The following is a 17,154-nucleotide window of genomic DNA, read 5'->3' as shown; positions in this document are numbered from 1 at the left end:
ATACAATTTTCTTATGAAAAGAAGACAGGTTAGATGTGGCCTTCAGGCTTTAATTTGAAGACCCTCTACTAGGAAAAAACAGCTTTTTCCTATATTTTTGGTGGATGTCATAAGAGCAATCTGATATTTTACCTTCGTATAGATGACAATTTTCAGATATATTACTGGTTTTGGCGAGCTTTCTCATATTTTCAGGTAGGTCCTCGAGCTTCCTCTTCAAGACAGTTTTGCTTCTCATGTTTTGTGTGTCTGGGTCCCCACCCACATTTTTTTTCCTACACTGAATTAAATTAATCAATTCTTTGACTCTATCTTTATCATAATCCAAAGAATGAGATGATTTTTGCTTTCCAGATGTAATAGTTTCACCCCTTGAGTTATTTCGTTTTCCAAATTTCATTTTGGTACCATTCATTTCTTCTTCTTGACCTTCATAATCTGAAAGTGGACTAAACTGCTGAAGCTTTCTATTTTCTTCAAATAGCTCTTTTAATTTACAAATAGGTAACTGATACATTTCAGGCCGAAAAATATAGGTATGCAAACAATTATCGATATGAGATTTATTTCTTGGTGCCGAATATAAGAATTTTCTATCATCTAATCGTGAATCATATGAAAACATGAAAAACTCTCGTTTACCTGAACCAAAACCTCGCTTAAAAAATTCACTTACATACTTTTCAACAACAGAATGAAAATTTATAGTGTTTATATTTTTGAATTCCTTTCGACACTGAATCAAAGCAAATTGTAAAAATTGAGCTATTTTTAATATATCTGGCATGCTCTCATGCCTTTCTTGTGGTGCTGCACTGGTTGAACTTTTTTGTGCTGTAAACAAAACAAAAGCAAAACATGTTAGCATCAAGAAGCTAATCAAATACAGAACTATATACTGCCAAAGAAGTGCAACAATATTTATAGATTAACGTTGAATCAAAGGAGTATGTACCCTAATACATATATGTAGCATAGCATATTTATGAAAGTACACTTCTAAGTCCAAAAACATGAAACAGGTCAATAAAAAGAAAAGAAAGAGTATATTTTTAAAAGGAAAAAACGCCCACTCATTGAAGATCTTCATTTCCTACTTCTGGTAGGCAATTCAAATGGTGGTAAGGAAAATGTTAAGGAGAAATAAAGAGGGCAAGATCCAACTCCAAGCATGATAGTAATACCACTCCTTTCTCTTGTAAGCTGATATGGATGCATTGAGTAGCTATGACTTAGAAATTTATCCTAATTCAACAGTTTCTTCTTAGAAAAAATAACAAAGTATATAACATCAGTGCCAGAAATTCTAATTCTGAATGGCTTAATATTTAACTCAAATGCAAAAGTGAATTAAAAAAAAAAATCCCTCAAGAAGGCTGCAGATATAGCTCAGTGATAGAGCACTTGGCTAGCATGTGCAAGGCCCTGGGTTCAATCTCCAGCACAGCAATTAAGCTACATAGGAATGTAACAATAACAATCACTTATCAGTTAAAGTACTGTGTAAAATTATTTTAAGAAAAAAAAAGTTAAATATTAATTGCTTTAAATTTCTAATACCTCTAAGTATTAGAGGTATTAGAATATTTCAGAATATTGGTGTAGGAAAAACATGATCTAGGAAAAAACAAAATGCTGATTAGGTTATCTGAAATTTTTTCAATGAAATTTAGGTATCTATAAGTTATTAGATTTAGGTATTCAAAGAACTTACAAGTAATTACGCCTCTAGGTTCTTGAAATAGAAACAAAGCATGCAGGATTCGAGACCTGACAGTCTGATGTTCTAAATAAACAGAAGCAAAAGTCACTAACATAAAAAAACATAAAATAAACAATTTTTAAAAAATGGTCAGTAATAAGAGAAGCCACCTACCATATGGAGAAACCATCTGATAAGGAGAGAGAAGAAAAAGGTATCCTCGGTCTCCTAAAGGTTTAACAAGAACCTGCATTTTTGGGAGAGGGAAGAAGTTATATGTACTTTATTTATTATTATAGGACAGACACATAGCACTTTCTACTAATCGCACAGGAGAAAAAAGTTTTTAATCTTTTTAGGAAAAATACTGCTACTGAATTAGTTTAAAACTACTCAGCACCACAAATAAAGTCCCCATCAACTCTATGCTGATTAACAGAATTCCAATAAACAAAAATTTGTTTTCATATTATGCTGAGAGAACATCACTGAAATAATTCCCCTAATTAACTGTGAAACCAACTTGTTTATTTTTTCCCCTAAGGCTAAAACAAATACTTTTTAATATTTTCCTCATCAATTCAAAAGATACAATATTAAATGCCAAGGTACTGTGCTGCATTTGGAAAAAACATTCTTTGAAATACTTCTTTGGAAGAATTCAGATTAATCTTGAAAGAAATATATTGCCATAATCTAATTCCACATATATTTAATGAACATCTTTTACTTGTTATGAAACTTGCCCTCCCAGAAGAAACTTCAAGAAGCAACACAGCTCCTTGATCACAAGTTTATAATTGAGAAGAACACACAAAATACCAATAAGTAAGTAAGACAAAAAAGTTCCTAAGAGATATACAAAACAACAGGAAATGGAAAAATTATTTATTTTTTTTTAAAGATGTTGATGGACCTTTATTTTATTCATTTATCTATCTGGGGTGATAAGAATTGAACCCAGTGGTGTCTCACACATGCTAGGCAAGTGCTCTACCACTGAGCTAAAACCCAGTCCCAAAAAATACATAAAAAAAGAAAAATGGTAGTAAAAGATGGTTACAAAAAGTTTACTGAAGAGTGTATCAAAGGTAGACTCTGAAGGATGAGAACCACTGACAAGAGCCTGAGACTATGCAAAATAAATTTTAGGAGACACAACATCATAAGCAAAGGCAAGTTATAAAATACTTGACAATTTATAGGCATACAGAACTTATGACTGGCAAAAGGGTGAGGACAGAATAAGATAAAAGTGTAAGTCTAAAGAAAGGAATATCAGGGGTCAGATTGTAAAAAGACAAAAATGCCACTTTAGCTAGGAATGTCTTTGACAATATACCCTTTTATGCTAGTGTTTCCTTAATATGACAACAATAATAAAAGGTCTGACAGCACTATGCAGGACTGGGAAAGAAACAACAATCTTATTTTGGAGGCTATTGAAATAGTTCATCTTTTGAATCAAAGGATGAGTGTATAAATGAACTGAATGAGCATGGTAGTAGGGTATTTGAGTTCTGAAAGAAAACGGTGCTACCTAAATTCCACTAATAATGCTAGTAAAAAAAAAATCTATGTAAGAACTAATAATTTAAAGGACAAAAATTGACTATGAAACTTAATAAAAACACTGTCTGAACACTCAAAAGCAAAGTGAGTATGTTTAGAGGTTTCAGGTAGTCCTAGCTGACCAGCTACCCCAGGTGCATCTTCTGCCCTTCAGTTCAATCAATTCCAATGCTGATTCTTAGATACCATCTGATGCTCAAACAGTTCACATTCTGGCAGCACTTTTAAAGATTGAAAGCATCAGCAGGCTGGTGGTATGAGCCATATACAGTTAAGGGGTCAGAAGACTGACTCACACAGGGTCTCCATCTGGAGACCATTCTCAAAGCCTGGGAAAATCCTTCCCCTCTTTTAATACCTGTATTTGGTCTAGGTCAGTTACCAGGTGATTTCTATCATAAAGGGAGTTTAAATAAGAAAAAGCTTTGTTTTAAGGTATAGCAAAGTTCCATCTGTGCTGAGGTGGCTTTGCCTCCTATAAATCCTCAGGCCAGGCTGTATGACATTGCTAAGTGACATGTAGTATCAGCCCTGTGATATACTAAAATGGGCCTTGTAACTACTATTAACCTTATGGCCAGGATATCTTTCCTGGAAGTACTACAAGTAGACTCAGTATTTGTAAAATTTTTGTTTGACATAAATACTTTGACGTTAAGTGTTTTAAATTTTATATTCCTTTTAAGATTTTTGCCCAACTCATAAGTGTCAGAACAAGACGATGGAAAGCATACGATTTTTGCTTTCTAAGGAAAACCAGTTACATGCTTCTAACCTTTTACCTACTCCAAATACAGTTTTCATAAAATTCAAAGGCTTGGTGGCCTAGAGATACTTATTAAGGAATGCCAATGTACCCAGAAATTCATAGAATAGTGTAAATACACACCCAGACATAAAACTCTGGGGCCTCTCTGCCTTTGTGTTATCTATGCCTTCAAACATGCAAGGAAGGAAAAATGCTGGAGTCCCCCATGTTCTTGCTGTCTCTATTTATTACACCTTTCTGTTTTCTTTCCCTTTGAGTAACAACATTAATCTAACCTAGCCTTTGAGTTTTTCCTACTTTATTCTTTTTTGTCTTATCACTACTACTGTGACTTGTCAGATAACATTACAGGCAATATGAAACCAATAAGTATAATACCAAAGAGCTCACAATCTTTTTGTTTGTATATTTATTTTTCAGTGTAGTTGGACACAATATTTTATTTATTTGTATGTGGTGCTGAGGATTGAACCCAGGGCCTCACATATGCTAGGCAAGCACTCTACCACTGAGCAGCAACCATCTGAGCCCCTCACCATCATTTTTTTTTTTTTTGGGGGGGGGATACTGGGGATTGAGCCCAGGAGTGCTTTATTAATGAGCTACAACTCTAGGCCTTTTTACTTTTTGAGACAAGGTCTTGCTAAATTGCAGAGGCTGACCTCCAACTTGTGATCCTCCTGACTCAGTCTCCCAAGTCACCGAGATTATAGGTGAGTGCCACTGTGCCCAGCAAGCTCGCAACCTTAAATCACTTAACTTAGAAAGAAGTAAAGTATACTAAGTGGCACTCAATAGAAAAACAAAACAACAACAACAAAATTTGAACCCAAAAGGCATAACTTAGAATCATTAGGTGCAAAATATTAAAAAAAAGTTCATTTTGAAATATTTATAAAGAGTTGGCAGAATTGAAAATATACAAACAGTTGTACACAAATGCTCATAGTAACTATTTTGTTACCAGTCAAAAATGGAAATAGACAAAATGTGATATTCACATATGATGTATTATTTAGTCATAAAAAAGAAATGAAGTGCTGATATATACTAGAACATGATTAAACCTTGAAAGTATTAAGGTCTGTAAAAAGAAGTCAGGCTCATGATTTCATTTATATAAAATGTCCAGAACACACACATCCGTAGAGAAAATAGATCAAGGGTTGAAGAAAGGGAGTGAATACTTAATGATCAAGAGCTCTTTTTGGGGTGATGGATTTCCAGTTCAAGGCAATCCTGGGCAACTTCAACCCTGTCTCAAAATTAAAAAAGAAGTGCTGGATATGTTGCTCAGTGATATAGTACTTTCTGCCTAGAAGGTGGACAAAAATGATGAATCTTACATTGTGTGAATTCCTGGCACATACGAGGCACTCAATAAATAATGTCTGAAAGAATAAGAACCTACTAAAAAATGACCTGGCAGATCTGAAAAGAATCAAATATGACTTTTAGAAATGAAAAATATTCCATGTGGCATTAGAAATTCAATGAATGGACAAAACCACTGGTTAGACATAGCTAGAGGTAGAATTTTAAACTAGAAGACAGCAATGAAATTTACTTATAATGCAGCTCAGAAAAACAAGTAAATAGCAGACATGGATAACAGTATAAAAAGGTCTGATGTACACCTCGTAAGAGTCCCCAAAACGTTAAGACTATATAGAATGAAAGAAAGGTACAAAGATAATAGCTAACAATTTTTCCAGAAATGAAGATATATAATTACAGATACAGAAGAAAATGTGCCAAGGTGGATTAATAACACATTTACACCTAGATAATGTAACTGCAAAAACACCAAAGGGAAAAAAAGAGGATCAAAAAAGGAGCCAGGAGGGGGAAAAAAACAAAAACCTGACTTACAAAGAACAGTATATAAACAAAGAGCTGACCTCAAGAAAAGGAGCAAGAATACAATGTAGTATACATTTAAGAAGGAAACAGCCGTCAACCCAGAATAGTGTATTCAACAATTAAAGTTCCTGCCCAATGTGGTACATGCCTGTAATCCCTGTGGCTCAAAAGGCTAAAGCAGGAGGATCATGAGTTTAATGCCAGCCTCAGCAATTTAGGGAGGCCCTAAGCAACTTAGCAAGATCCTGTCTTGAGTTCAATCCTCAGTACCCCTCCCTGCACACCCCCCCCCCCCCAAAATATATAAAGGGCTGGGGTTGTGGCTCAATGTTTAAGCATCCCTGAGTTCAATCCCTGGTACCCTTAAAAACAAAACCTACAGTTCCCTCAAAGAAAAGGGGACATGTATAAAAACTGACCACACAGTTTTAAAATCAGGTCCATAAATTCTAAATAATCCCTTTATGTTCTTACAGAAATGCAATTAAATTTAAAACAAAACATAAAAATCGTATCTCCATTTACTTAGAAGTTAAAACACCTCTAAATCATGCAAAGTAGAAAACACAATACTAAACATATTTAGCACTAAATGAAAATACTACACATTAAAACATGTGACATGCCAATAAAGCATTACTTGAAACAGAGTATTCACTGACTTTTTCCAACTTAATAAGTTAGAAATAAACACCAAATGTCCAAAAAAAAAAAAAAAAAACTATAAGTTAATAGCAGAAATAAAATAGTAAAATAAAATAAAGGTCTTTCAACAACTAAAAGAAAATTTTAAAAGAAGACTATAGGAATGCTTTTATTCCAATAGATTGGAAAACTTAGAAGACATGAAAAAATTCGTAAAAAACAACCATAATATACGGAAACTGACCCAAGGAAAAAAATAGAAAACCTGAAAACAATTAAAAATGGAATCAAGTTGGGTGCATGGTACATGCCTATAATCCCAGTGGCTCAGGAGGCTAAGGCAGGAGGATGGCAAATTTAAAGCCAGCCTCAGCATAGTGTGAGTCACTAAGCAACTCAGTGAGACCATGTCTGTAAATAAAAAATACAAAATAGGGCTAGGGATGTGGCTCAGTGGTTGAATGCCCCGAGTTCAATCCCCACAATGCCCCCACAAAAAAAATTACTCTCAGTTTCAAATACAAACTCCCAAACATTTGAAAACTTCCCGAATGATGTCGAATACAACACGTCTCCCTAATCCCCCTAAAATGTTCCAGTTTTTTTTTTTAATCTCTTCAACCTCACAGGGTTTCTCATTCTTTTATATCTTCAAATATACTCTACTGGAACAAACTGCATCTAAATAATAACTTTATTCATCACTGTATAATCCAGAAGAACAGTCTTTGTGTCACTCTTTACTAACTATATACCCTGCTTAATAAGAATAAATATTTGCTAATGATCATATTCATAATCATTAAATAAAAATACTTCATGGGAAGACTGGTCTGTAAAATGTCTAGTGTCACGCCCTAAAAGAGTACCAGTCACAGTAAAACACTGCTAAGTGGTAACAACACAGAATTTATGGACTTTCAAAGGCAAAAATAAATCAAAATATTAGTATAATCACTTATTTATTTTCAAGGAAGAACAAGGAATGTTGTAGAACTTTCACTCACAAGTTTTTCTTTCTCTAGTTTCTGCAGTAAATTCTCCATGTTACTTCCAATTCTTGTCTTTTCTACAACTTCATAAAGGCTGCAATACATTCCATTCTTCAAAACTGACATTAAAAAAATACAATAAATATTCAAATTGTCTGCTTTTTATATCTTTCATTTATCTATTTATTTATTTATTAGTTGTAGGTGAACACAATATCTTTATTTCATTTTTTACGTGGTGCTGAGGTGAGGTTCGAACCCAGTGCCTCAAATGTGATAGGTGAGCACTGCACCACTGAGCCACACCCCAGCCCTATCTCTCTTATAAAATTAAATACTCTACCTTCATTTGGACCTAAGTATGTTTCTTTGTAAAAGAGTGCTGGTGGAATTTTCTGCTTCAGATGATCGATACTCATAACTGTTTCAACATCTAACTTCTCAGGACTGAAAGAAAAATCAAAAAAGCATGTTCACATTACCTGTATTTTTAACTTTAACAAGGCTCTCTCTGTCACAGACACAACCACACATAACAATGGAAAAAAAGAAGAGCATATTCATTATCTCAACTTATTCTAAAGGGGACTTTACAGGAGAAGTCCAATACCTATACACAGGTAAACAGCCTGGCAATCTTACCAACCTTTCATCCTAAAGACAGAAGCTAATCCTATTAATTAATGCAAATTTTACTAACCACAAAGGATAAGAGATTGTCATTTTATTAAAGACAATTCAAGTACAAACTGTTACTCTTAACCTTCATAAAGGCCCAAATGTTTACTCTGGTGGTACCAAAATATCATTTCAGATCACTCAATATTCTAACATATTGCACAGGATTGAACTGAAAAGAGCCTCTTTAACTCACAACAAAGTTCTTTCTAACAAATATTATATAAACTAGTCTATTGTACTCAGCTGAATGAAAAAATATATATAAAATTAGGATAAAACTTAAAATTTATCTTCTCAGATTTCAATATCACTTAAGAAAAAATGTTATACCATACACACACACACACACACACACACACACACACACACACACACGGGTATATCTCTCCCCCTCTCTCTCTTTTCATATATACACACACACACACACATATATGAATGAAGGACTATTTCATCCTCAAATCAAGACAAAGAAGCAGAGGACCTTTTGGGCCAAGTAACTTTTCTAAAATTATTAAATCAACTTTCTTAAAAAACAAACTAATATTTGTATTTAAGTTCTTATGGAACAAAGCACAATTTAAATGTAATAAAAAGGAAAAAAGCTAAAAGAAGAAACAATCAACACTTAGCCTGCTATTTTTGTTTATTTTGCATATTTTTCTTTTTCTTGCAACTGCTATTTTCTTATACTTACAGTTTGATAGGCAAAAAAGCACGAGTGGCTGACCTCAGAGAAATATAACACAGAAGCTTTCCTTTATTTAAAAGTTGTCCTTTCCACAAGGTATAGTTAAATTTATCTTAAAAAAAAAAAAAAAAAAGAATATAGCTCAATCTCTTGATAACCCAGAAGTAAATGCAAATTTAGTAGAAGAGGGAAAATAGTTGGACACAAGGGTTGAAGTAGAAAACAAACATAAAAGTGACATTTCCATTCATAAAAAAGCTCCAATTCTAGGATTTAAGTTTGATACTCCCCCCATATACACACACAAAAATCATCCCAGATTTAGCAAATAACAAATTTATCTAAATGTCCTCAGAGACAACCAATGCTCTTGCGTCTCCCAAATATCTAATACATATATAAACTCTATATAAACAATAGATATTAAATCTTGTTAATTATATGAATGACCACAATGTCTTCTATCTTTTATTCATTCACTTTTATTATGGAGAAATTAGATCTTAAACCTATGATGAAAACTTGTTTTTTTACTTTTAATTTTTGCAGGGGGAGAAGGGTTGTTTAACTGGGGATTATGTCTGGGGACATGTAAACCCAGGGATACTCTTTTACTGAGTTACATCCCCAGCCCTTTTTATTTTTCATTTTTGAGATAAGATCTTGCTAAGTTGTCCAGGATGAACTTGAGCTTGCAAACCTCTTGCCTCAGCCTCTCAAACCACTGAGATTACAGACATGTGCCATCACACTTGGCTCTGATGAATATAGTATTCAAAATGGCTGAGTTGTAAAGTCTGTTTTATCAGTTACCTTTTTCAATAAGTGTTATAACTCTTTAGTCTGTCATTTAAGCAGAAGCTTCTTACAAAAGACTTTATGCTTGGATGACCAAGTATTGATGCTACATCAAAACACTGCCTCATTTGCTTTTTCATACTTTGCATATTTTCATTCATTATGGAAATAAAACAAAAAATTATTAATCTTTTACTATATGTATTATTCTTTCGACTTACCTATGTTTCTATCTGTGTTAAAACTGTTAGACCTATAAATAATTTAAAAAAAAAATTACTGATTGATAACATGAAAGTTAACATTTAAGACCTTAATAAGTCTTTTTTTTTTTTTTTTTTAAATGGTGCTGGGGATTGAACCCATGGCCTCACACAAGCTATAAGCAAGACACTACCATTGAGCTACATGCACAGCCCATAAATTTTAATGGCATTCTGAAATATATAAATTTGAATGGTGTACTACATAAGAGAATGAAATCTTTCCCCCAAGAACAACAAATATCTCATAATATTTAATAAATCCAAATTTAGAGAACAAGAAGAACTTAGAAGCACTTAGTTTGATCAAATACCCATATTTCCCAAATTTAAGGGAGCTATCCCCCCCACCAAAAAAAATATCTATTAAAGAGACAAGTCCAGTAAGTCAAATACTTCTTCATGATATGATTAGAAAAATAGTTGCAACATACAAATATGTTCATTCATCATTCAATAAATATTACTACCAGGCACGATTCCAGGTAACAAGATTATAAGAATAAACCTAACAAAGTCTCTGCTTTCTAATGAGAAACACAGACAATAATCAAACAGAATAGAGTTTAACCAAAAATAGTGTCTACCAGGTGGTAGGGGTTTTAAGTGTTATGGAAGAAGGGAAAAAAAAGACATACTGGGGTTTATTTATTTTTGTGGTACGAGGAATTGAACCTAGGGTCTTATGCATTAGGTGAGTGCTCTATCACTGAGGTATACCCCTAACACGTTTTTCAAATTTAAGACATTGTCTCACCAAGTTGCCCAGGCTGGCTTCAAATATGAGAGCCTCTTGCCTCCACTTCCTAGTAGCTGGGATTACAGACGTGCACCACTATACCACAGTATAGGGGTTTAAATTTTTTAAAAAATTTAAAAAGGGAAGGACTCACTGAGAAGCTCATGTTTTAAAGAAACATAAGAACAAATTACAGAAATAATGGGGAAAAGGAATCACAAATGCACTATCCCAAGGCATTGATGGCACATTCAAGGTACAAGATAGATGTTCAAAAAAATGTATGTTTGAAATGATATGGAAGATAACAGATGGAAGCAAAGATGAAATAAAATTAAGTTACTATTTCTAGGGGAGGTATGTAATTATAAATGTGGGAAAGGGAGGGCAGCTCTGGGGATTAAACTCTGGGCCTTTGTTATGCTAGGCAAATATTGTAGCACTGGGTATATTAACGTGGCTTTTTTTTTTTTTTTTTTTTTTTGAGATGAGGTCTCACTAAGTTGCACAGCCTGGCTTATAACTTGCAATCCTCCTGCCTGAGTAACTAGGATGACAGATGTGTGCCACAGCATCTGGCTGTGCTAGCTATCTTTTAAAGATCACTCATGAAAAAAAATGCTATAGCAAATGTGTGTTATCATGGGGATCATAAATATAGGATAATAGAATTAAAACTCAACTGTCTTTATATTATGTGAACAGGTACTTATGGCTGTGGATAGCCTCCAGGGCTTATTTATTAACATGAAAAAAGTGCTATAGATCTGGGGTTGTGGCTTAGTGGTAGAGCACTTGCCTAGCACTGGGTTCAATTCTCAGCAACACATAAAAATAAATAAAATAAAGGCATTATGCCCATCTACAACTAGAAAGTAATTAAAGATTTTTTTAAAAAGTGCTATATCTGAAGACAACTTAAAATGAAAGATAATTTTGATCTGGAAAACCGATTCAGGAGGCCAACTTTAAAATATGTTTCATGATATGTGGCTTTTTTAAAAAAAGTCATTTATTTCTAAATTGAAAGCACACGATTTCAAGTACATATAGGAACTCAACATAAAAATGAGTAGACCTCTCTCTCTACAAACAAACTATTCCACTTGGTTAAAACCAAATGATTAGAATGAATGCCCAAAGTGGGCAGCAATGTATAAACATACCCAGGGCAACTCTCCATTGTGTGTCTGGGTGCTATAGCACACACTTGTAATCCCAGCATTTAGGAAGCTCAGGCAAGAGTATTACAAGTGAGGCCAGCCTCGGCTAACTTAAGCGAGACTATCTCAAAATAAAAAATAAAAGGGATAGCGATGCAGCACCAGTAGTACAGTACCCAAGTTCAATGACCAGTACTGCAGGGGATAAAAAACCCACAAATCTTGGGGAAAAGGGCCAACAATTTATATTTGGTCACCTTCAATTACAGCATGCAAGATAATCATCAATAGTACTCAACAGTAACTGAACATCAGAATCACCAGGAAGCATTCAATCACCAATGACTAGGCTTCCCATGACTGAGATGTTTTGCAGAAGCTCCTCATTTCAGGAGAGCTAATGAACAAAATGTTACTTTTTAAAACTGCATTTACAACTACATAAACTTTGAACAACAAAAAAAGAGCTTAACCAAATAAGGTTTAAGTAAACTTTAGCTTAAACTTTTTTTCCACAGAGTCAATCTTATCCTTCACATTGACTTTTTTGAGTACTAGGGATTAAATTTAGAGATGCTTTACTACTGAGCTAGAACCCCAGCTTTTTTTATTTCTTCTTTTTTTTTTTTTTCATTTTTAATTTTGAGACAGGGTCTTGCCAAGTTGCTTTAGGCCCTTACTAGTTTTCTGAAGTTGGCCTCAAATTTGCAATCCCCTGCCTTAGCCTCATGAGTTATTGGGATTACAAGTATGCACCACCACACCCAACTTTCACACTGACCTATTAAAAGTTATCCTGAACACTTGAGAATCCAATTAAGTTTTTAAAAAATGGAGGGGAGGGAAGGAAAGAAAGTAGTCCATCTAAATCAGTAGCATAAGCTCTATATCACATCACTCTGGATAATGTCTAAAACTCATCTTACCTGGATGAAGATACAAATTTTAGAGTTTGTATATCATCTTTGTAAGTAAAAGACACAACTGCATACGGACAAACGTGCCTTGGTCTTCGCCTTAGTTCATCAAAGCCATACTCATAAAAATAATACTAAATATAAAAAAATGGAAAATTAACTTCTTTAAGTAGGCAAGTAGTATGGAGTGGAAACGTTTATCTGATTTTTGAGAAACAAAAACCATTTACCACTTCTGATTTTAAAGTTATAACTCCAGCATTAATTAATTTAACAAAATTTGCACTTTATATTCATCTTGTGATATAAAATATTGTGCTACAATGTATCAAATCCCATGTTATTAGTACTGGTTGTTCCAAAAGTTTACTTTTGAAGAACCGACTACTAGGAAGATGCAATAAGTTTTCCAGTAAAATTATTACAAACAGAGCAGAAACTCCCAGGTTAGTACAGAAAAGCCAACTTGGTACAAAAAATAAAATATTAAGGCCATAATCTCAACCAAACCCAAGTATCATCCTATGACCCATCAGCTTCTCCCCTTCACCTATTCACCATATTCATTAGGCTAGGATTTTGTGACTTGTAGACTAGTCATTTTCATTTTTAAAAAGAATGCTTCAGCTTTTATTTTTTGGGTTTTTTTTTTTTTTTTTTTGGTACCAGGGATTGAACCCAGAAGCACTTTCCAGTGGCCCACATCCCCAGCCCTTTTTATTTTTTTGAGACAGGGTCTCGCTAAATTGCTGAGGCTGGCTTTGAACTTGGAATCCTTTTGTCTCCACTTCCCAAATTGTGGGACTATAGGCATACATCATTGTGCCCAGCTGCTTCAGGTTTTATAAACAAAGCAGCACTCTTTTAAAAAGTTCTTCCCTCTGGGAAATTACCAATATCAATAATGTTTCTGCTCTTAAAAAAAAAAAAAAAAAAGCCTCAAATGTATCTTGAAACATACAGCTAGATTACAAATCCTCCTAGAGAAACCATAATTACACTGAAATTGTATCAGTCAATATACTGTCCAGAAGGTAATCAAATGAGTCAGCTCCAGATGCCTGTGGAAAATATAATTTTTACTACTCCCAATCAAAGGTCTTCCCTAGGAGATTCTTCACAAATGAATTTTTTTTTAAATTTTACTATATTCATGTAAAATAATTTTTTAAAAAAATTTTACTGTATTCATGTAAAATAAAATTTATTTAAAAAATATATATTTCTAGGTAGGTTATCATCACTACTTTTCACACCCATTTGGACATAAACTTTTATTTTTCCAGTTTTGGATACTGAACCCCTGGCCTAATGTATGTGAGACAAGCCCTCTTGCACTGAGCTACATCCCCAGTCCTGTCACTTTGTTTGTTTAAAAGATAATATTACTTTATAATCAAACCTCACATAAAAAACATACACCAAGTATTACACTTTTAAATGTGTAATTCAGCAACTGACACAAAAAAATATATACACAATTATTCAGTCATAAAAATGAATAAAATTTTGTCATTTACTATAACACAGATGAAACAAGAGGACCCTGGTTAAATGAAGGAAATTGGGTTCAGAAATAAATACTACACAGTCTCACTTTTATGTAGAAGATAAAAAGTTGCTCTAACAATTGAGATCGTAAGAGTATATAGAGTAGAAAAGGGGATATGAGAGCTGGGATGGGTGTGTAAGACGGGGAAATGTAGAGAGGTAGGTTAAGGGGCATGGTATGGGGTATGGTTGAATAGTTCTTTTGTTTTTTTAGTAGATGGGACAGAACCTAGGACCTCATATAAGACTCAGCACATGCTCTACCCTGAGCTACATTCTCCAGCCAGGAGGAATAACTTTGAATGATCTACAGTATAACAGGGTAGCTATGGTTGACAACAACTAACTATATAGTTCAAAACAGCTAGCAGAGATTATAAATGCTTCCAACACAAAATGATAAATTACCTAGATCTGACGACATTGCATATATGTACTGAAATGTCACTCTGTACAACATTAGTAAGTGTTTTAAAGGAGAAAAAAATGAGTAGTTACTATACCAACTATACCTGAATAAAACTTTAAAAAATTGTATTTTAAGTTAATAAAAATAGAAAATATCAAGTCAACAGTATAAAATGTTATGAATTAAGGTATTTTAAGAGGCTTTAACTTTACCATGAACACAGGTAGTGTTTTATTAGTCAGATCCTTTTATCCCCAGAAAAAACAAGATTTCAAATGAAATACAGTATGCTAAAACAGTGATCCACCAGGTTGAGGTCATAGCCTACAAGGGAAAACTAAATAATTTGAATATTACCCTGTAGGTCTGAAAGCCACAGTACATGTCTGAGCCATCTTGGAAACACTAAACACACTGCAGTGAGGGTCACTGAAATCTAGCAGTGATTTGTAGAAACCAGATACTGATGTGGTGGCAGAGGGAACTAAAAGAGATATTTTGAAGGATTTGGTAACAGATATGATGTCATAACATTAAAATGGTTCCAGGCACATACCTGAGTAAGCTCATAGGCTCTGTAAGCCAAAAGTGATGTAATTCTACTGGCATTCTTCGACACGTGACATTCATGTTTTGGTGTGGGGTCCAAAGCACTTTTATTTAACATAGACTCCAAACTTTTTACACCCATGGGATCATATATACTCTTTATTTTACCCTAAAACAGAGAAAACTTTTAAGTTCCTACCTAAACATGATTTTTAACTATATGACATTAATATTTTAATAAGAAAAGAGAAATTCTATTCATAACACTCTTCATTAATCTAAATCACATTAGCAACACATTACCCTTTTCATTTTCTTTGGAAGAGAAAACAACCATTAAGTATGGTTAGCTTAGATCAAAGTTCACTCTCAAAAGTATCTTCATATATTATCAAGAGTGGGCCTCAACATAAACGTTAATTCTTAATTTAATCAAACTCTAAAAATCAACTAAAATTAAAATCTAGATCACTATAATCCCAGCAACTCAAGAGGCTAAGGCAAGAAGATTTCAAAGTAGAGGCCAACCTGGGCAATTTATCCAGATTCTGCCTCAAAATAAAAAAAGGGAAGGGAATATAGCTCAGTGGTAGTGCACCCTGGATTCAATTCCCAGTACCCCTCACGAGCAAATCACATATTTTGATGCCATATTTTGATAGGTGAAATGTAAAAGTTCCAATTACCTTCATTATTTTAAAAATAACAACATCACCCACTGCCCCAGCTTCCAAAGGATTAGCTTGCAATAAATCAGCATACCTAGAAAGATAGACACCTAATAGAGAAAAATTACAGAATTTGAATAAGTAGGGCATGAATAAACATTAAAAATCCAAATACTTAACAAATAATGAAAGAGATAAATGGTATAACAACTTTTAAAGAGATGTAACAGAGGACTAAGGTTGTGGCTTAGTGGTAGAGCACTCGCCTAGCATGTATGAGGCACTGGGTTCAATCCTCAGCACCACATAAAAATAAATAAAGGTATTGTGTCCACCTACAACTTAAAAAATATACTTAAAAAAATTTTTTTAAGAAGAGATGTAACAGAAATCTAATATTTAACCAAAGTAAAATTAAAAAAAAAAATGAAGTTAATTACATTTAAAAGAAGACAAAAATCACCTGGACTAGAATAATACATTTGAAAAAGTAAGCTTTAATCATTTAGAAGTATGCAAAACAGGAAACAAAATAAAAAATTTTATACATTTCAGATCCTGAAACTATTGTCTTGTTACAGAAACATGATAAAGCATGCAGTAATAGAATTACAAAGACTGCAGCAAAATTGAGACTTTTCAAAGGCAGCTTAAAAGTAGGTAAATAAAAAAGAAAACAAATTACCCATGGAAGGTCTGCCAAGAATTGTTATTTTGGACTGGCCCACCTGTAATCCTTTTTCACATATACTTTGAACCTATATGAACAAAACATTTCATTTTGCAATCATAACATTAAAAACATGAAGTAATTTATAAACATGTTTTAAATAAAATCTAAACTTCTACACCATGTATATTCTACATTATAGAAATATCACATTTATGAGATAGTTTATGACTAAATATCAACATGAAACCGACTTACACTTCCAAAGTAATCATATTTGGAATCTATCTTTATTGGTGCTAAGGATGACGGATAACTCTGAATTCTGGTCTCTCACAAACATTACCTTTTAGAGTATTAGAACTAGCAAAATATTTAAAGAGAAAATAACTCCACTAACCATCTTTAATTAAAAAGGTATTCCTTTATAATTAACAATATAGAAAATAATTTTTAAAAAAGAAAATGCATTATCAACACATCTAGGGAAAGATGACAAGAGTTGATCAGAGAAA

The 17,154-nt window shown here is 33.4% G+C and overlaps 1 protein-coding gene across 8 annotated transcripts in view; it reads right to left on the bottom strand.

Moving 5' to 3' along the window:
• Positions 1-17,154, bottom strand: part of TASOR (transcription activation suppressor) — a 44,888-nt gene that overhangs the window by 17,269 nt on the left and 10,465 nt on the right. For all 8 annotated transcript variants that reach the window (XM_081284904.1, XM_081284903.1, XM_081284902.1 and 5 more), the window contains exons 4-14: positions 16,655-16,727; positions 15,988-16,079; positions 15,309-15,470; positions 12,802-12,926; positions 9,932-9,963; positions 8,919-9,024; positions 7,887-7,990; positions 7,559-7,662; positions 1,877-1,949; positions 1,715-1,786; positions 133-834 (exon numbers count right to left, since the gene is read on the bottom strand). In XM_081284904.1, the coding sequence (XP_081141030.1) occupies positions 133-834; positions 1,715-1,786; positions 1,877-1,949; positions 7,559-7,662; positions 7,887-7,990; positions 8,919-9,024; positions 9,932-9,963; positions 12,802-12,926; positions 15,309-15,470; positions 15,988-16,079; positions 16,655-16,727 (1,645 nt within the window). The remainder of the gene's footprint in view (positions 1-132; positions 835-1,714; positions 1,787-1,876; positions 1,950-7,558; positions 7,663-7,886; positions 7,991-8,918; positions 9,025-9,931; positions 9,964-12,801; positions 12,927-15,308; positions 15,471-15,987; positions 16,080-16,654; positions 16,728-17,154) is intronic.

Source organism: Spermophilus citellus (genome assembly GCF_964194105.1).
Source record: "Spermophilus citellus genome assembly, chromosome: 3".
Lineage (NCBI taxonomy): Eukaryota > Metazoa > Chordata > Mammalia > Rodentia > Sciuridae > Spermophilus > Spermophilus citellus.
Note: the sequence above shows the minus strand (reverse complement) of the source record. Positions and strands in the feature narration are given on the sequence as shown.